The sequence below is a fragment of the Aspergillus steynii genome (assembly GCF_002849105.1).
Source record: "Aspergillus steynii IBT 23096 chromosome Unknown P170scaffold_6, whole genome shotgun sequence".
Taxonomy (NCBI): Eukaryota; Fungi; Ascomycota; class Eurotiomycetes; order Eurotiales; family Aspergillaceae; genus Aspergillus; species Aspergillus steynii.
In genome coordinates, this window is record NW_020194403.1 from 1,416,214 (window position 1) to 1,436,474 (window position 20,261).

Here is a 20,261-nt window from a genome sequence, read left to right on the forward strand (position 1 = left end):
TGGATACTTCTAGCTCTACTGCGTATCCTGATAGTCACTCATCGTGACTCCCGAGTAGTCCAGTATAGTCCAGTATCGTCCAGTTCATGACGTTGGTTTCTCCGCCGGAAATCCCCGCATTGAATCCATCGCGGCTTGGCAGATCTTGGTGTATTTACGGTATCCCCATAATACGGTAAGAATCTCCGCCCCAGACGGCCTCACCTGACATCGGCTCATCCTTCGTCTCTTTCCTCTCTCCCTCTCTCTGTCTGTCTGTCTCCTTCTAGTCCCTCTAGTCCCTCTCGACCGTCCATCAATCCATCCATCTGCCTGCCTTCCCCGTTGTCATCTCGTATCACTCTCGGCCGCCTCGCTTGTTTGCTACCCTTCACACCCTAGTTCACCCTCAGTTTGCACCCCGGTTCTTCCTCTTCTCCTTCTTCCTCTTCTCCTTCCTTCTTTCTCTGTCTCTCTCTTTTCTTTTCTTCTTTCCTTCCTCTCTCCCCCTCCCCTCCATTTCCTCTCGCCAATTCCTGATTCCCTCTCCATCTCCATCATGCCTCGTATTCCTCCGCCTTTTCTTCATCCGTAATCTTTCCGTCTCTCTCCCCGGCCAGCCTCGTCTCATCTCGATTCGTTTCCTCTCTCGGTCGACATGAGCTCGAGCAGCGGTAGTCAATCCCCCGGCGATGGCATCACCGGTGGTTATACCGGAGGCAGTTTGACCCTCAAGATTGCCATTGCAACCCTCGCCGGCATCACCTGGTACAATGCCGTGGAGCTGATCATTCTCGTCTTCGTCACCTTCAGCCAGTATTCCGGCCTGTACTTCTGGTCCCTCTTCATCTCCTCGTCCGTCGGCCTGGTCCCCTACTCCATCGGTTTCCTGCTCAAGTTCTTCAATCTCACCGACCAGACCTGGCTCTCCGTCACCTTCATCACCGTCGGCTGGTACTGCATGGTCACCGGCCAGTCCGTCGTGCTGTACTCGCGCCTGCACCTGCTGCTCCCCAACCACCGAATCCTGCGCCGCGTCCTGACCATGATCATCGTCAACGCCGTCATCCTGCACATCCCCACCACCGTCCTGACCTACGGCTCCAATCTCGCCAGCGGCAACCTCGCCTACCGTCGCGGCTACAACGTCATGGAGAAGATTCAGATGACCGGCTTCTGCATCCAGGAATTCGTGCTGTCCGCCCTCTACATCTGGGAGACCACCCGCATGCTGCGCCTGGATCCGGACCGCGGGAAACGCAAGATCATGTACCAGCTGGTGGCCATCAATCTGATCATCATTCTTCTCGACGTCGGCCTGCTCGTCATCGAATACCGCGACCTCTACATCATGGAGACCATGATCAAGGGCGTCGTCTACAGCGTCAAGCTGAAGCTGGAGTTCGCCGTGCTGGGCAAGCTGGTTCACCTCGTCCGCAGCCACGTCTGGAAGACCGAGTCCACCTCGCGCAACCGGGCCTCCGACTTCCCCGATTTCGTCGACGCAACCCGCGTGACATCCGACCTGACGCATGCCGCGCCCACCGGCCGCCGCCGATCCCACCCCTGGATGGACTCGGATGACGTCTCCATCGCCATGTTCGAACACGCGGGTTCCGCCTCGGGCCCGACCATTCGCGACCAGGAGACCGGACACTCGGAAGTGTCCCACTCATGGAGCGGCGAAACCCACACCAATAATAGTCAGGGCGATCAAGAACCTAGTCCCGTCGATTTCACGGACCCCTGGCATAAGCAGAAGCACATCATCCCCATCAAGCGATATGATCATCCCGGGTGACACACATGAAAAATTACAATAAAAACAATCCTATACCTCCGCCAAACAATGATACCCCCTTTTCTTTTTGGATTTTGCTCCATTGTTCTGTCTTGCATTACCTTGCATCCACATATTACATCATCTTAGCGTCATGCATCGCGAGCGATCTAATACCGAACATAACCATCGAACGAGATAACGACTTACGAGATCATGCCATGCATTGGGCCGTCGGGTCCAAATGTACGTTGTATGATTTAACACCGTTCCACATGGGGAACACGGGCGGAACCAACCGAACCAGAAAGCAAGAGCCGTCGACCACCGATCTCGATGGGGAATCTGGACCTGGAACAGAGTTCAGGGGACCAAATCCAAAAAACGGCTCGCACGGGCGGGGATGGACGGGACCAGGCAGGAGAACAAGGAAACTTTCTCTGGGCCATCCTCCGAGCCGCCACTTCCCTTGCTAACGGCCCCAGCACGACCGGGGTTCCTTCCCATCGGTTAATAAACACCAGCAAGAAAGGAAGTTGGAACAAAGAGAAGAGATCAAAAACGGCCGCCGCTTCCCGTGTGTCCGTGCCGGGTTTGGTGCCGGTTTTAGCTTCTGGTTTCTAGCGCCCTTTCCCTTTTTCGGGGGAAGAAAGCAATAGTTAATCGGTCTAACCTGCGCCACCTGAGTCAATCTCAATCAACATACGCAGGAGATTGAGATTGATTCAGGGAGCTCGGTCGGGCCATATCGCCCCTATTTATTCCGAGGTCCCGGGGTAGGTTGGTTCATCTCATTCTCATCCCATGTGTCTTCCGGTTGCCGGCTGCTACCGGCTGGTACTCCTCTCCCTGGGACTAAGGACGAAGTACATATCCCACGTGTAACTTCCTGTTGATCGATTGATTGTTGATTACTTATACCCCTTTCGTATATACTTGACCTTGTCTATATCATACTTTCTACTAGGTCCATATTTCGAATAGATAGATGAAATACAAAAAGTCGTTAGGAATAATCCCCATGAACTCGAGCTCGAGATAGACATCGGAATGATCGGATAAATAGAACAGCTAATTAACAGAGCCCTAGATCTATAAACCACCCTTTTCACCCAGTAACCAAATGCCACTCATAATGAACAACCAGGAGAATATACCATAAAATACCAAAACTAACATTAACCAAAAAATAAAATAAAAATAAAAATAAAAATAAAAATAAACAAACCAAATCCCCCCGGAACCCCCATCCGAACCCAAGCCCCAGACCCAGACGGCGAAATTAGCCTAAAGCCCGAACCCCAAAGTACTGTACGCAGAAGGGCATCGGGGTCTTGGATCTCGATCTACCGATCCATCTATCTAGAGATGGTGATCTATCCATCTATCTAGGTATCTATCACTATCACCTTGTCACTTGTCAGCGACAGATCCATTGGCGTGACGGCCTAGCCATTATTGATTATTCTCCGGGGTCATGGAGTCGGTCTTGGCTGTGGGTGGTCGAGTCGCCGTCTTCCAGCTACTGGTAACGATGGATGTGACATGTGTCTGCGTCCTTACCGAGACGTGGTCCATATTAATATGTACATGTACTTTACGTGGTACCTGCAGGCGAGACGGTCAGGTGGTCTGCCAGGGGTCAGGTGTCAGGTGTGCTGGTTTGTGTGTTGTTGGATCGGCTCTCAAGCAGGTAGGGAGGGAGGGAGGGAGGTTAGGTGGCTAGACCGCTACGAAAACACGGACTTACGAGGGGGAAATGAGAAATCGGAAAAAGAAAAAGAAGAGACCGCTCATTCATGAGGAAATATGCCCCGGATTTCAAACAATCAAACCATTAATCAAACAATAGGAAGCAGAGCAACGCCTTGGACAGGAACACGGCAAAACAAGGGTTTACCTAACAGAGCAACAAAAAATGAAATAAAATAGCCGAATGAAACTCCCTATTAACTGAGTCATACAGATTCATGAAACATCAAGGGAATAACTAAAAATTGCCTAAATGCTAAACGCCCGACTGCCCTCCACCAATCCATCCGACAGTTTGCTCACCGCCACCCACACCGGCGCCAACTGCAGGATCTCGTCCAGGGCGGGAATCAGCCCGACCTGATTCTGATCGCTCCAGAGGCACACGACCCGGCCGCTGATACCAGGGCTCTCCGAATCCGACGACGGCTCCCATTCGACGTCGACGTGCCAGGTGCGGTCCCAGGTGCGGCTCCAGAGGCGGACCTCACGGATGCCCGTGGGGGAGGTGTGCGGGAAGCGAGGATCGACGGCGCCGTCGTCGACGTGGAAGCTGGAGATGGGGCGGTCGAAGGCGAGTTTGCAGGCGCGCGTGTTTAGCCCCGACACCTCGAAGCGGGCGCGCGACCCATTGGTGGATCGGGAGATGTTGAAGGAGAGCCAGTCGGCCATTGGTGGTTGGCGGTCGTCGGGGTGCTGCGCCGCGACCCGGGGAGCCTGCCCAGCCCAGGCGCACTTGGGTCGGCTGCCAACCAACTCGCAGCTGAGATCTTGGCCCGCCGCGCTGGGAAGATCCCGGGCCACGTCGTGCACGAAGGGCGGCATGCCTGTCAGTGACACCCGGTTGCTGCCGTCGTCCAGGTCGACCTCCTGCATGAAGTACAGTTTCACCCGGTTGGTCTCCGAGAACGGGAACGCCACCAGGTTGTAGATCAGAGTGCCCAGCAGCACAAGCAGCAGGAACATCGGCAGGTGGTAGGTGTACCGGTGGATGAAGGGGAGGAGCGGCGTGAGGAGCAGCGTCGTCAACACCGCCACCGCGATGTAAACGAACAACCGAGGGCTGCCGTCCTGCCCCGTCTGGTGAAGCGCGCTGGTAAGCAGCAGTGCCAGAGGGCCCACCAGGATCAGGACGATCGGGGCGATGAAAAGGAACTGCAGGACCCACGTCCATTTGGGCAGGTGCAAGCTCCAGGCCTGTTCGCGTCCGTAGACCTGGGGGTCTTCGTCTTCGTCGTCTCCATCCCGGTAATGGCCATGCTCCCCGGCCACCCGCACATAATTGGCAAACGTCGTCCGTTGTCCACCACCCAGCAGGGATGTCGACTCCGTCGGCGCCTCCTCGCCATCCTGATCGGTCTCGTCTTCCTCCTCATCGACCATGTCCTCGCGCTGGCTGTGGGCCGTGCCCAGTCGACTCCCATAGCTGCTGGGCCGTCGCGAGACTGGTCGGATCTGGTTGGCGTACTCACCCTTCCGTGGCAAGGAGAAGAGCTCCAGGTATGAGATCCAGGTGGCGAGGAAGACGCCGCAGTAGAAGAAGAAGATAAAGTATCCTCCGGCCAGTCCTCTCTGATTTTCGTAAACGGTGGCAATGACCTGCAGAACCCACGCCACGATGAACAGCCATGTCAGGGTGTAGACGCGGTGCAAAGCGGATGGTCGGGCGAAGTCGGCCACCCGGGAGACGAACCAGGCCAGGAACACCCAGGCCGAGATCATCATGCTCCAGACGGAGTACTCGCTGCTGTGGACGATGAACGGGTTCACCTTCGTCACCAAGTAAGCCAACCCCACGGTGACGGCGGTCGGAATCACGAACAGCGAAGGGAACCGGAAGAAGCCCCGAAGGCCTTGCAATGGGACCCTCTCGAGGCCATCCTCTGACTTGGCCGAGGACCGGAACAGGTACATCTTGTCGGCCCGCGTGAGGGAGATACTCGTGGCGAGCAGGGTCAGAGGAGCCACGATCAGCAATGTCACCGACAGGGCAAACAGCGTGTGCAGGCGAAACACAACGAAGGTACTGCCAAACAGGTCAAACCAGACAGCCTTGGACCCTGATCCGCTGGGGATCTTATCTTGATCCTTAGCTGCCGGGCCGTCGAACTGGTCGCTCGCGTCAGATACCAGGCCCGTCGTGGTGGCCACCGCGGCCGAGAGCATATGCCAGAGCGAGTCCTTGCTCGTGTGCCGCGCATCATCCTGGTTTGTGTGATACCGAGCTCGCGGCTCAATGAACGCCACATCCAGTCCCCGCAGCCCCAGGTCGCCGTTGAAAACCACATAGTCGGTCTGGCTGCTGATCAAATGCATGTCGAACCCGTTGGCCGCCAGCACCGAGCCGAACGGATGCGGCGACTGCAGATACGGCCGGGTGACCTCGGTGTCGGTGCTGCGAAACAGGGCCGCACGACCGCCGGCGCCGGCGCCCTCCAGGTTCAGGAAAGTATGCGGTAGACGGGAGATGGGATGTTGGCTGTACACGCGCGCGCCGTTCAGGAAATCCTCCTCGCCATTGTTGAACAACACCACCAAGCCCCGCCGGGGGGCATGTCCCGGCGTCGTAAAGTACTTGATCAGCTGCAAGCAGGTGACGACGCCCACTCCGTCATCGGTGGCTCCGAACCCCGTCGACACGCTGTCGTAGTGGGAGTTTACCAGCACCCCTCCTTTGCCCGTCGGCGTGCCGTTCGGATCGTCCCACCACTGGTCCGGATCATCGCCCCAGCCCCGAATGTAGACGAGTATATTGGTGCCCTCGAAGTAGACCCCGAGCTCTCCGGCGGTAAGCGTGCTGCCGGTAAACGTCAGGTTCGAGCGGGTGTCGTCGAAGACAAAAACGTCGGGTTTCTCCTCGTCGAGCGATCGATACTCCTCCGGGGAAGGAGCGGCGTTTACGATCTCGTCGATCCGGGTGCGCAGCCAATCATGGACGACGTCGTTGTGGCGCGAGTTGTAGGGATGAAACCCGCTGGAGAGCACTTGGAGATCGGCCCAGGCCTCGGTGATATTCAGCCCGCTCGGGTTGGAGCTAGGAGCTGACGGCACGACATGGTGGATAACGAGCAGAGGGATGGCCAGGGCCAGGTACACGATCGCCGTGATGACCGTCACCGGCCACGGGGTGAAAGCCAGCGGATTGGCCCGCGACAGCCTGGGAGGAGCCATGAACAAAGCTCGAGTGTCGCAGGAAAGGCGCGAGGTGCAGTGAGGAGAAGATGCGGAGGGAAGAAGTCGAGGCAAAGAAAGCAGAAGGCGGAAGAGAAAAGCGGGGAGGGTCTGACAGGTGACCCGCCCGCGATCTGCTGCCGGGTATCTTCTCTGCAATTTTGTATGGAAGGGTACTTCCGAGCATGAATCCTACAAGTTCCTCTAATTCCTTACTTACTTACTGCGTCCATCCCCGAGAGAGATAGATAGATAGAAAGATAGATGGAAAGACACAAATACCATGTCCATCGATGTGTATGTAACGTTCCTGACTATGCAAATATCAAAAACAATATGAGCAACACAAACTCAGAGACCGTCCGCCAGCCTCAACGCCGTTTTTCCATGCAAAGGGTCATTAGGAAAGAGTGGGAGGTGCCTATATAAGTCCCTCCGATGGGCTTCATGGATCGAATCCCCGTCGGCGGTGCTGTTGGTCCCATCCATGCCGACTCTACTTGCTACCACGCCACGTTGGCTGGCCCCCTGGTTCCAATAATGTTCTCGAATATGCCTAAACCCGAACAATCCCCCCGCAGGAGTCATAATAATAAACAACAGCAGAACACCCTCCCGAGTGGTAACCCGCTACCAATGCATTTTGCCAGTCGATGACCTGGCGAACAAATCCGTTCCCCTGTCAAGGCCCTACTCGCGGGTCGACCAGGAGCATTTGATCAGGGCACGAGATCAAAGGGGGAGGGAACACAACCCATCAGATGTGTGGGGGGACAAAACAAAAAGCGATAAAGAGAGATAGATATCAAAGAAGAAAAGAGAAGAAAGAAAGAGGAAATAAGCTCATGGCTGATGAAGAGGGCTAGAAATGATCGGAAACAGACACGCTCAAGTAGAAGGCAAAAGAGAGGACAAGAGAGGGGTATCATCAACCTTGAGGATGTCCGATGTCAATGTAATCGTCGTCATTAATAGCTGTCGCATGCATCAGGCCGGTCACCTGGCCCTCTTCTTCGTCTAGTTCGTCGTCATCGTCATACATGGTAACCTCGGTCAGATCCCGCTGAGGAGTTACGTTTCGATTGAGATAGTCCCGGAGTCGGCACACTCCATCGCCGCTGAACACGCAGAAGACGTCGCGTTGCTGGTTGGTGAATTCCGAAGGGGCCTCGCGACAGAATACCGTGAGCTCCGGCCGCAGAAACTCCTGCACGCCGGTAAGACTGAGGTGCGTAAGTCGAGGGCAGTTATTGAGCAGAGCGTGGATTCCCTGGTCTCTGGTCAGCATTTCTTCGCCGTCTCAGAATCACAACCCGGAAGGGGGCAACTTACATCCATGCTCAACCTGATGCAATAGCTCAGATGGACTCGCTCCAAGCAGCTCGACCCCATGGAAACCTTGGGCCGGGCCAAAGCCAAGATACTCTCGTCCGTGATCAACTGGCACTTAACCAGTCCAATGCGCCTTAGTTTGGGTAACGTCGCGAGTTGCTGGACGCTCGTGTCCGTTAAGCGGTTGCAACAGGCCAGGTCGATGTACCGAATCCGGTTGCAGGACTTCACCAACTGAATCACCGCGGCATCGGTGATGTTCGAGCAGTGACCCAGGTGGACATAGTGCAGGTTCTTCCCGAGCTTGCAAATAGCCCACACCGCACGATCCGTGATAAACCGACACTTCGCCAGGACCAAGTTTCGCAGGCGAGGAGCCGACTGGACGATACGTTCCACCGATTCATCGCGAATGTTTTCACAGGCCGTTAGATCCAGTATGCGCAGGCTGTCCATGGAGTGGTGTCTCGGCAGCTCTAGGAATGCCATATCGTCTATCGAGGTGCAGTGAGCGAGTCGTAGCTCGCGGAGGTTGGGGAGCGTGGCCATGAGAGAAGTGACGGAGGAACTGTTGACAAGATTGCAGCCGTGCAGATCGATCTCAAGGATGGCCGGACAGTTCTGGGCGAAAGACAAAATCGCTCGACCCGTCACTTGGACGACGCTGTTGAGTTTCAACTGCAACGAGGTTAGCCCGGGGATCGTTCTCAAAACATGCATAGGCAGAAGTTCCACTTACTCTTTTGATCTGCCGACAATTCTGCGACACGACGACCAACGACTCGTCCGTAACCTTGATGCATCCGGTGATATTCAGCCCTTGGAGGCGAGGGCAATTCCGAGCCACGGAGTACAGGGTGTGATCTGTCAGGGACCGCAACTCCGAAACGTCCAACGCTTGTAGATACCGGTTGCCCTCTACCACGTCCGACACTCCCTTGTCCGTCAGCTTGGAGCAATTAGTCAGCGTCAGACGCTCGATCCGTTTGCACTGCGAGAAGGGAATCACGGTGCCATCGCTGACCTCCGCCGTCAGAGCCGACAGGTTGAGTCTCCTGATGAGCTCCGAGTAGGGAAAGATCGCGGTTGGGTCGCCGACGGATCTCGTGATGCTCTTCATGTTGCTCCAGTGATTACAGGATGGCCGATGCCAGAGTATCCCCACGCAGTTCGCAGCCCATCCTCGACACACCATCATGCAGCTTAACATATCCGTCGGCGCGCTGAGCTTGGAGAAGATGGCGATGAGAATCTCGGGGGGCAGGCGACCGATCGGCGGAAGCATCGTTTCTTGGTCGACGCGGCCGTTCAGGTCTCGAACGGTGCCGAGTCCGACGGAGGATTGCGAGTCATTTGCCTGGGACGTGAAGAAGTCGGTATCGTCGTCGACGGTTCGGTCCGGGGAGGTCGAGTTCGAGGACTCGGAGGGAGCTTCGCTCGAGAATCGAGCGGGTTGCCGTGAGCGGGGCATGGGGTCGGTTGATGATCGAATCTCCCAAGGGTCGTATCTTTCTTGTTTTTCCAAATAACGCTGCGAGGTGTCTATCCAGATCTCACCAAGGGAGGGGGACTGGGCGGCATAGACAGGAGGACCTCAGAAAACCATGGGTAAGGCCGACCGAAGGGGGGAGGGAGGGGGGTGTCAGCCGGGCGGAGCAGTGAATTTGCGATGGCTCCTTCAACCCAAAAAGGTTGGGTGGACGCGGGAGAAGGTGACGGATCAGAAAGCTGCCTAATCTTGTCGAGGGGGTCTAAAATTAGAAAGCTTGGTCAAGGATGGCGAGGCAGGAGAGTCGAGGGCGCTTAGGGTGGGAGAGGACAGCGCGCGTCGGGTGCTGAAGAAGGCAAATGGCGGGGGGGAGACGAGAGGAAGCGGAAGAGTGGGCAGAAGTGGGAAAGCGAGATGCTAGGAAGGGAGAATATAATTCTCCGTCAGGATCACCTCACTTGGTTGAGACCCTGAGGGTGGAATGTGAATAAATAAGCAGGGTTGAGTAGGTGGAGGAAGTGTGAAGGCGATCGGGCGGCTGTGACGACGTGAACTGCAAGGGAAGGCGGCGGCTGCGAACCAGGAAAAAAAAAAAGAGGCGGGAGAGGTGACTGGAGACAAGAGACAAGAGACAAGAGAAGAGACAAGGTAGGGACTCCGTCGAAGAGAAGAGATGAAGATTGGCTCTGCAGAAAAGGCAAGGGACCGATTGACTGCAAGAGGCGAGGCCGAAGAAGTTCAGTTCTTATCCCGGGGGTCCCGTGGCCCCGATAGAAGTAGCCTTACAGAAAGACTGCCGGCTGACTGTGCACCGCCATTAACTATTATGGAGGCATTCCACTTCATACTGCGCATCGTGACAGTTTCGATTCTATGGAAATCTATTTCCTGGCTCCCTTTCCTTCTAACCAGCCATGATTCGCTCGAGGCCCAAGTCCAGTGCCTCCTTTCCCAAGTGGGATCCCGCTGGGGCCGATACAATCTATATATCCTCCCATCGTCATCCTCATCACCAGTAATATCCTCCACTCCCACTTCATGTCCGATTCCCCCCTTTGGCCCACTCCCGGAGCACATTCTTTCTCACCTTGCCCGTACTGGTCTTGGGCAGTTCCGCCACCACCTCCACCTCCCGCGGGATCATAAACTTACTGATCCCGCTGACATTCCGGGCCCACTCGATGACTTCTTGGCCCTTCAACTGTTGCCCAGGCTTCGACGTGACAAACGCCTTCGGTCTCTCGCCCCAGTGCGTGTCGGGCACGGACACTACTCCGGCCTCGAGAATGTCGGGATGCGTGACCAACATGGACTCGAGCGCGACCGAGGATATATTTTCTCCGCCTGGTCCCGACGCATGAGTAACTTTCTAGAACCCTAAAGTGATGGTGTTTGGGACCGGGAAGACTTACCACTGATAATAATGTCTTTGGCGCGGTCAAGTATCTGGATCGCGCCGTCGGGATGCCACACGGCTAAATCTCCCGAATGGAGGACCCCTCCGGCGAAGAGCTTCCGTGTAGCCTCGGGGTCTTTGTAGTAGCCTCGTGCCGTGATATTCCCGATGAAGACGACCTCGCCGATCTCCGTCCCGTTGCGAGAGACGTCGACAATCGTTCCTTCGGGGACATCGGTTTGGACGACGCGCACTGGGAGACTGGTCACGAAACCATGCCCCTGTCGCGCCATGCGCCTGTACTTCTCTTCCGGCGATAGATTGTCCCACGACGGCATGTGATAGCCCTTGGTGATGGGCCCGTAGGTCTCCGTCATCCCGTACACATGTACCGGATGCAGGTTCAGATTGGTCATCTGCTCGAAGAGATGGGGGGTGGGTGGACTGGCCGCCACCGTTACATGGACGGGCGATTCAAGACGCTCGGCTTCTTTGGCACTGCAGAGTAGCGTATTCACCGTCGGTGCCGCATTGAAATGCGTGATGTGCTCTTGTTTAAGCAATTTCCAGATCTGAGGGTAATCGATCTTCCGCAGACAGTAGTGAGTGCCGCGGACTGCCGTAACGGACCAGGGGAATGTCCAGCCTGGAAAGAGTCAGCAAACGGCGAACCTTCCTGGGTCTAGGGAGGGGAGTACTGACCCATAGCATGAAACATAGGCAAAGTCCACAGGTAACCACAGCGGCCGTTGTGTGGATTTAGACCGGACTCGATCACATTACCCATGGCGGCAAGATAGCAGCCCCGATGAGTGTACTCGACGCCTTTCGGCCGAGCCGTGGTGCCACTGGTATAGGCCAGAGCAATGATATCGTCTTCGGAGGCCGCTTGGCTCTCGAGTCCGTTCCAACCCTTGGCACCGGTTTCTATGTCATACTTCAACCCCTCCAGAACCGCCTCGTCGAAGGGACCAGACAATTGGCCTTCCGTGGCATCCGTATCGGTGTCAACGATGATGGAAACAGCGGGATTCGACTTTCTATACGACTCAAGAAGGGGGAGAAATTCCTGGTCTACAATAATGGCTTCGACATCTGAGTGGGTGAAGATATACTCGATATCATCAGGCTTGAGGCGGTAGTTCACAGCTAATCAGCCAAGCATTGGCATCCCGTGTCAGTATACAGTCATAAAGCACAAAAGAAGTCAAAGAAAGTCGAGAAAGTAAAGACAGCATGGTTCCTCACCAACATTGACGGCCCCCGCAGCGGCAATCCCGAAGATCGATTCCAGGAAAGCGGGCGTGTTAGGACAAAGAATGCCGACTCTCTTCAGTCCGTGCGTTCTCAGATAGTACGCGAGGCCGCGGGCTCGATCGGCCGTTTCCATGTATGTTCTCCGCAGAACTTGGCCATTGGTGGTGATATGGACAATTGCCTCCGCCTACATTCATCAAGGTACCCATCTTAGATCACCGATCTCATGCACGACCCGACACCAATCAACCAACCGGCGACTCACCTCTGGCTCGATAGCTGCCGCCCGAGGCAGGAAGGTCGTCGGCGAAAGGGTATGGAAATTGACCGAGTGCTCGAATTGAGCGGGCGATGCGGTAGGACCCTTGCTTTGAGCAGGGATCAAGTGGCTTAGTAGGCTTGACAACCGGGATTTTGCAGCTGACATGGCGGGTTTGCAGTCAAGGAGGGGAGGAGAGGAGAGGAGAGGAAGGGAGGGGAGGGGAGCAGGTGAAGACGGCAGGAGGAGCAAGAGAGGCACGCATTCGCCCAAGTTGGAGAAAAGCCAATAATGCGGGGAAGCGCCCATTTCTCGGACCGCGGAGAAGCGGAGGTCGGGGCTGCCTTTCCGCCCTTCACGATTCGGTTCACACTGGATGAAGGTATGAACAAGATCATCCCTGACTCTCTCGCCATCGCGTCATACCGGATTGGACTACAAGGACCTGATGTGGTCAGCCGGTCCCTCCCCAGCGAGTCGCCCGCATCATCTCGTCACAGCCGTCACATGCAGCTTCACGCTCGCCCGGCGCTTAATTGGGGTCCGCAAAGGGGCCTGCTTTGTGGGTTTGTCTTTGGCTTGGGGGCTCCTATTTTATTGTGTTTTATTTGTGTTTTTCTTTTTCTACTCGAGAGTGGAGGTCGCATGGGGGGCACCGTGATGGGGGTGCAAGATCCTGGGTCATGTCGGACGAAGGGAAACAAAGCAACCAGGGGAGGGAGAGAAAAGGCCCAAGAGTAAAAGAACAGAAAGAAAAGTTGTCACAGTCAAAAGTCGTAAAGAGTCATTTTTTTTGTTTTGAACTCTGAAAAAATCTTTGGATTAAACCGCCACGGCGCGAAATAACGGTCAGCTATTTTGAACAACCTTTCATCCCAAACGACTCCGTAGTTTTTTGATCAACAGAAATCGGTCTCTCCAAACCTCCATGTGCGTCACAACATGAGCATTGTGGATATTCATGACAAGTAGGGACGGTGAGAAAAAGGTCGATCGGTTCACTGTCCAACACCTCGCTGAAAGAAAACCGCTCGCGATCCCAACCCATCCCATCACAGACACAAGCAACCGGCCGCGCAACTAGGTATCTAATATCCGTACTCAGCAAGCTGGGTCTTGGTCTTCTCGTTAACACCCGCCGACTTCTGAGCGTGGGTGAGTTGGCGGCGAGCGGCCTTCTTGCGCTCGTAGTAGGCGCTGCTCTTGACCTTTCTGCGCTCCTCGAGTCTGTAGTGATGATCTCCGTTAGCCATGGCCCATCCCGGACTCTCCAATTCGCCATATATACGCACCTAGCAACAACATCCTGGTACTTCCAGCCGACCTCGTGGCTGAGACGGCCGACGGTGCAGTACTTGCGGCCGGGGCGGAGGCGGAGGACACGCAGAGCCTGGGGAACGACAACGCGCTTCTTCTTGTCGTAGGGAGGGGGAACACCCTCGAAGACCTTCAGGCGCTCCATAGCGGCGGCACCACGGGCGGTCTTGTGGGGAACCATGCCACGGACGGCCTTGTAGAAGATGCGGGAGGGGGCACGGAAGTGGAAGGGACCTGGTCACAGTCAACTTCTGACCGACTTTTCGGTTTTGGATCATCTCGAGGCTGTCGACTTACCTCCGCGGGTAGGGTTGAAACGAGTCATCTTGCGAAGGTAGGCGTGGTACTTCACTATATTCGGCAATCTCAAGTCAGTCGTCCGCAATCATCCAGTTGTAGCACAATATCCCATCTCTCCATCAATCCGTTGGGCGCATGATGTCGTCCGTCTTTCGATTCCTCCATCCGTGATGATATTTTCCCCCAACGGTGGCGCTATCCACAAAATTTCCCAGACGACAAAAAAAAATAGGTTGTGCGTAGACAAAAGAAAAGAAAGTCGGGTTGTGATCACGTACACTTCGCGCGGAAGAACTCGCCGGAGATGTTGAGGGCTTCACATCTCACAACGACGATCTTCTGGCCGTTGAGCAGCTGCTTAGCGACAGTGCTGGCCAGACGACCAAGGAGATGTCCCTTGCCGTCAATGGTGACCTGTAAAAATCAAACCGACACAGGTCAGCGATCCTGTTTTCTCAAACCACATTGCCATGTGCCCCCCGACACCAATCATCCATCTATCTCTCGTCCTCTTCATCTTCCCTCAACGAAACAAGGCATCTTCAAGATATCACGGCACATGGCGTCGGGATGCATGTGAAGGGGAGGTGGTACGCACGACTGGCTCGGTGGAGGACATCCTGCTCTGTCGTCTCTAAAGGAAAATATCCGGCGAAAGGAAGAGCGCTGCTCTAGGATACTCCCTTGGGATGTATGTTGTCGGCGGTTGTTGTCGTTGTGGGCAGGTTCAACGCTCACAACGAAGTCGGATGGTTCGCACTGTCGTGAGGGTCGCTAAGCGAGGCTCCCTTTGTGGAAGATCGAGGGCCACAGCCCTAACTCCCGGCCAATCCCGTTGCCGCGGGTCACGTGGCCCCGCCGGGCCCAGCCCTCGACCTTCAATCTTTAATCTTTAATCGGTCGCCGTCGCCGACTTGTCGCAGGTTGCTCCCTAGCACTGCCTGAAGCCGGAGGCGCGATCCACTGTGGTCTTTAGTTAAAGGTGTTGTCGCTGATGTCAAGGGCTGGACACGATCATTGGCCCATCCCCGCAATCCCGATCCTCGCTCCGATAGCCTCTGATGAAGAGCCACTGCACACACGACGCCCAGATGGAATCCTAATTAATTCGGTGGATTATTCATTTCCTCTGTGCTACCCTCTGTTAACCTAAACCTATTGTTCTATTTTTGTTTCGTCCTTTTGCATTCCCTACTCCGCTCACGGAGCATACTTAAATCCTTTAACCGTATGAACGCACCCAAAATTCGTTATGCATCGCACATTCTCTTATATTATTATATACCTTATTACAATTATTTGATAGGCCTCCTATATGAGGCATGTACATATACGCAGTAGGTACAGATCATTCACAGTATTTACCGTTTCAACAAAAGAAAGTAAAACCCGCATCGGTGCCATCGTAGCACCAGGCGGGTCATAGACCGTACACATCATACCTCCCTTTCAATACAAGGGCAGCTTGGCGTCTTGCGTGCCCCGTTCAATGACTTCCTGCAGGGTCCAGCGAGGAGGCGTAATCGCTTTCCGACCCCCTTTCTCCGAGTCCGCGGGGAGAGGTTCTTTCAACCCGCCTGCAATTCCCGTCGAGTACTTCAGGCCCAAGGCGTTGCCGACCTCGTCGCACACCATCAGCAGGCGGTCCAGATCGTCCTTGGTGTGTGCGGCAGATAGACAGAAGCGGACACGGGAGAGTTCTAAAGGGGTGGCAGGGTAGGTTACTACCACTACCGAGATCTTGCGTTTGAGCATTTCATGCGAAAATGCCGACATTTTGGCGGGATTGTACAGCATCAGCGGCACGATAGGAGAGTCGTCGTGGCCGTAGACGATAAAGCCAAGTCTTTTGAGTCCGAGCCGGAGATATCGTGAGTTGAAGGCCAGCCGCTGCACTCGCTCGCGGCCCTGGCCCGGGTGCAGGGGATCCTCGTCGGCGATCAGTCGGAACGAGGAATGGATCTGAGCGAGGACCGATGGCGCCGGAGCTTCGCCAAATATCTGGCCGGCGTTGGTGCAGCGAATCTTGTCAATGATCGATTTGTCCGCAGCAACGTAGCCGCCATTAGCCCCAAAGGATTTGGTGAAGGTACCCATCAGAATATCAACCTCGGCAGGGTCAATCTTGAAGTAATCACACACGCCACGACCACGAGGGCCGACAGCACCAATCGAATGGGCCTCGTCAATAAAGAGATGGAACTTGTATCTCTTCTTCAGCTCAAGGATCCGAGGAAGGTTACACATAGTGCCTTCCATGGAAAATAAGCCTTCTACGGTGACGAGAATCTTCTTCCACGGTCGGTGGGTACGGGGCTGTCCCTGAGAAATCGCTTCTCTCAGTCGTTTTTCAAGATCGGCCATGTTGTTGTGCGCAAACACCTGGATAGCAGCGCCCGAGAGACGCGCACCGAATCGGATGGATGCATGGTTGAGCTCATCGGACAGGATCAAACATCCCTTCTCCACAATAGCGGGGAATATGGTCGCATTTGTCACAAAGCCCATGGAGAAGATGACGGCATCCTCCTTCCCCACGAATCGCGCTACTTGGTTTTCCACCTCGACATGGAGCTTCGACGTTGATGCGTCGCCGCAGCTTCCTGACATGCTGATGCCATCCTGTCGAATGACTTCTTCGGCGTTATCGGAACAGGGTCCTTCGGACTGGGCAAAGCCAAGATAATTATACGAGCTCAGGTTCAGCGTGTCTGTGGTTGTCCCAGTCAATTGGAAGTTGAGGTTGTCGTCGTATGACTCCCGATCGAGTAAGGTGATGTATCTTCCGGGAACACCCGTCGTAGGCCGTTCAAAGCAGTCGTTGATTCTTTGCTTCAATCGACGAGTATAGAAGCTCTCAAAATCGCTATACAGCGAGGCATAGCCGTTGCGCGGCCTCAGATGTCGATAGGTGTGGGATCGAAACCACTTCGCGACGGCATCATGAAAGTGGCCGAGAAAGATTAGAACCAGGAAGCTGATATAAGTAGTTAGAGCGATGAAATATGGCGGCTCATCGAGAACTGGGTCGGCGATCTCTCCGCCAGGGTGTTCACTGGTGTAGAGATGTGAAGGATCGCCCAAAGGGCCGAACTCGGCATGCTGTTTCGCGAGCCTTTGGGCCTCCGCGGGGTCGGGAAGCGTCTGGCTCGAGGAAGGTGCCGTAGCCTTCGTTGGGTCAGGAGAGCCACCAGACACTGCGCGAAGAGAAGCAATGGCCGTTGAGGCAGCTTTCGGAACCGGAGAACTCTGGAAGCTGTCGGCCAAGGCAGCAAAATTATTGCGCGTGGTGATTGTATCTTGACCAGAACTGGATTTATCTCTGCGTCTCCATCGCGGCATGATGAAGGGCTGACTTGGACTCTGCGCCTCGCGAGATGGGAAATTGATTGACAGTCCAAAAGGCCAGTGCCTGGGTTGATCAGGAGAAGAAGAGAAACAGCTTCCGCAGTACTCTCAGGCTCCGGCGAGTCGCGGTCATCGACCTGGCGGATTGAGACTAGCGCGGGGGCTCCACCCGGCCAGTCCGGCCTTGTTTGCGGCCGATCGGTGATTGGCCGGTTTGCAGTGGATCCCAACACCGACTCGGAGAGAAGCGGATGAGGTAAGCACCGTCCCAGAAGATCATGATTCCATACTGAGACCCATGGATGGTTCATGGATCTGGCAGATGCACTCACTGGGCTTTAACAGGCTTAGCAGAGCACGCTATCAATTCTTCTAAAAATTGCACGGCTTCGAGTCTTCGTGCTTAAGAAACTACGATCTAATCTACGAAGCGGTTTCAAGGAAGACTACCCCCGAATCTCAAAAAGAGACGCCGAAGGAAAGAAGGACAATGAGCCAGAGAACACGCTTTGTCTGCGTCTCGGACACACATGCCTATACCCCATCTGAAGCAGGATTCAAACTGCCCGCCGGCGACGTCCTGATCCATGCCGGGGATTTAACCAACCAAGGGAGCAAATCTGAGCTCCGCAAAACGATGAATTGGATCGCAGCCGCCGACTTCGAAGTCAAAATCGTCATCTGTGGTCAGTCATCTCGCTTCTCACCTTAAGCAACTTCGAACCCGCTGTGATGCTGAAGTCGAATGCGGATCTCAGGTAATCACGACATCACGTTGGACGCAGCCTTCTACGCCGAGCACGGGTCAAAATTCCACGGCCAGCATCTCGAAGATCCCCAGGAATGCATGGATGTCGTGATCAAGGCATCGCCATCGATCGTGTTTCTCAGGCACCAGTCAGCAATAGTCCGCTTGACCCGGCCTGACGGTCCAAACACCGTTTTCAAGGTCTTCGGTTCTCCATTCTCCCAATCCCCCGGAACCTGGGCCTATGGGTACGAATCCACCCATGCGGCTGCACTCTGGGATCAAATCCCATTGGACGCGGATCTTGTCGTCACCCACACGCCGCCTCATTCTCACTGCGACAGCCGAGCGGTGGGTGCGGTTGGGGTTGGGTGCAAGGCCCTGCGTCAGGCGTTAAGTAGGGTCCGACCGTTGCTCGCGGTGTGTGGCCATGTCCATGAGTCGCGAGGCTTTGAGCGAGTGCGGTGGTCGCAGAGTTCGGCGTCGTCGTCACCTTCCTCGAATGCGAGGTTCAAAGAGAGCGACGAAGACCAAGTAGTCAAAGGGGAGTTGCCTGTTCCGGGAAGTAAAAAGCAAAGCCTCGTCGATCTGACGGGTAGGAAGGCTCAACGCCTCGACAATCATGGCTGTGCGACGATCGAGTCTGGGATGTCATCGTCTCAGGATACCTTGGCCTTCCCGTGCCCTATGGATCAGCCACTCCCACGCTCTCGCGCACACGAGCAAGAAACAAAATCGCCGCCATCCTGCCCGCAGCCCGCCAGGCAGAAACCCCGACCGCAGCGACGGGAGACGTGCATCGTCAACGCGGCGATCCTCGCAACCAGCTGGCCACACCGTGGAGGGAAACGCTTTCACGCTCCTATCGTGGTCGACCTGGAGTTGCCGACTTGGGGGGAGCCACCAGGACCTGCGACACTGAAGAAGTCTGGTCCGGGGCAAATGTGATCTCATTTCCCCGACAACGCAACGATTGGATTCCAACGATGGAATTCTAGCCCGGCCTGCAGCAGATAGCTTGAGCTTTGACCCGGGCAGGGTTGACGTACTGCGTATGGTTCGCCCGATGGTCGCTGCATGGCTGCCTTGGAAGAGGGGCGGGGAAACACAGAGAGGATAGCGACAGGATCTGTCACTTTGCACCCTTGTCTAGTTGGTTGCTTTACCCTCCCCCTCGATCTTGAGGGTGGAAAGCGTTGGTGGTTGGGTTGAATGGAAAGAATAACACGGGGATGTTATTACATCATGGGAGTCATCAAACCGACACCTCTGCAGGGAGTGGCAGCAAGGTGTGCTCATAGGTGACGAGATGCCGATTGAGTATTCCGGCCCTGTTTCAGATTCGATGATGTACGACATCGAACGGCGCAATCCCTTGGAAACCAGACGGGCAACAAGTCATCGAGCCATCTTATACCGAAACAACGCCGTCCTACGTAGTGGTCCTGCATTCTTTTCTTCGTCACCTGTCGATCCAATTTTCCACGACCCGGATCATGACATGATCATGTACCCCCTTCTCCTCACGGGAATCCGCATCCGACCAACATCTCATCTCCAAAGGTACGAAAAATGCTGTAAGCGCCCGAGCGAGCATGACCGACAACGGAGTGGGATCCAGTCCTGCACATGATTAGCGTGGCGGCTAATTGTCTCTCGCCTCTGTACGAGCATCCAGCTGTACACCGGTTGGAAGTTGGATACCTAAGGTAGCTAAGTAGGGACCTAGTGAAAGTACTGGACCGTAGGAGATACATGCGGATGGAGGGAAACAAAGAACGCAACAAATGGAAGTCAGCGAGTAAAAATAACATTAAGGTTCCCACGACTTTACTTTCCACCCGCAGCTGAAAGTTGGCCCATGGACCATGGTACCTGAAAAATAATAATAATCAAATACGATTAAAAATAAAATTAAAAATTAAAATAAAACAGGCACATTCCCCCAACAGGGGCCAGGAAAAGATACTCCAAGGGTGGCAGACGAAGGGTGACACAGAAACCCTCAGCTGAGTCGAGGGTCAGCGGGGCTGCTCAGCGCATCTCATCTGCGCGGGGGCTTGGCGGGGCTGGGTTGGCCTGGGCAGGCGCGTTAACCTGGAATATTAAGTAAGCTTGGTCTTTTAACTCGCC

General features: G+C 55.1%; 5 protein-coding genes across 5 annotated transcripts; 2 read left to right on the top strand and 3 right to left on the bottom strand.

Annotated features, from left to right (window-relative positions):
• Window positions 1–637: 637 nt before the first annotated feature.
• On the top strand, window positions 638–1,780 carry P170DRAFT_362726 (uncharacterized protein; the record flags this gene model as incomplete). The annotated part of the gene is made up of 1 exon (XM_024844536.1): window positions 638–1,780. The coding sequence occupies one exon, from the start codon at window positions 638–640 to the stop codon at window positions 1,778–1,780; it is 1,143 nt and encodes a 380-aa protein (XP_024702131.1).
• Window positions 1,781–3,760: 1,980 nt separating this feature from the next.
• Window positions 3,761–9,485, bottom strand: P170DRAFT_448577 (uncharacterized protein; the record flags this gene model as incomplete). The annotated part of the gene is made up of 5 exons (XM_024850975.1): window positions 3,761–6,793; window positions 7,683–7,952; window positions 8,015–8,692; window positions 8,754–9,128; window positions 9,207–9,485. The coding sequence occupies 5 exons, from the start codon at window positions 9,483–9,485 to the stop codon at window positions 3,761–3,763; spliced, it is 4,635 nt and encodes a 1,544-aa protein (XP_024702132.1).
• Window positions 9,486–10,539: 1,054 nt separating this feature from the next.
• P170DRAFT_448578 (putative AMP-binding domain protein) lies at window positions 10,540–14,651 on the bottom strand (the record flags this gene model as incomplete). The annotated part of the gene is made up of 10 exons (XM_024850976.1): window positions 10,540–10,847; window positions 10,916–11,545; window positions 11,602–12,048; window positions 12,148–12,343; window position 12,787; window positions 13,517–13,642; window positions 13,708–13,966; window positions 14,030–14,083; window positions 14,311–14,446; window positions 14,631–14,651. The coding sequence occupies 10 exons, from the start codon at window positions 14,649–14,651 to the stop codon at window positions 10,540–10,542; spliced, it is 2,178 nt and encodes a 725-aa protein (XP_024702133.1).
• An 830-nt stretch (window positions 14,652–15,481) lies between these two features.
• Window positions 15,482–17,374, bottom strand: P170DRAFT_428106 (putative serine palmitoyltransferase 1; the record flags this gene model as incomplete). Its single annotated transcript, XM_024847827.1, has 1 exon — window positions 15,482–17,374. One exon carries the CDS (start codon window positions 17,372–17,374, stop codon window positions 15,482–15,484), a length of 1,893 nt encoding a protein of 630 aa, XP_024702134.1.
• Window positions 17,375–17,870: 496 nt separating this feature from the next.
• P170DRAFT_319685 (metallophosphoesterase family protein) lies at window positions 17,871–19,022 on the top strand (the record flags this gene model as incomplete). The annotated part of the gene is made up of 2 exons (XM_024843303.1): window positions 17,871–18,066; window positions 18,139–19,022. Coding segments are annotated over 2 exons (1,080 nt in total), but the record flags the coding sequence as incomplete, so codon positions are not given.
• Between the last annotated feature and the right edge of the window lie 1,239 nt (window positions 19,023–20,261).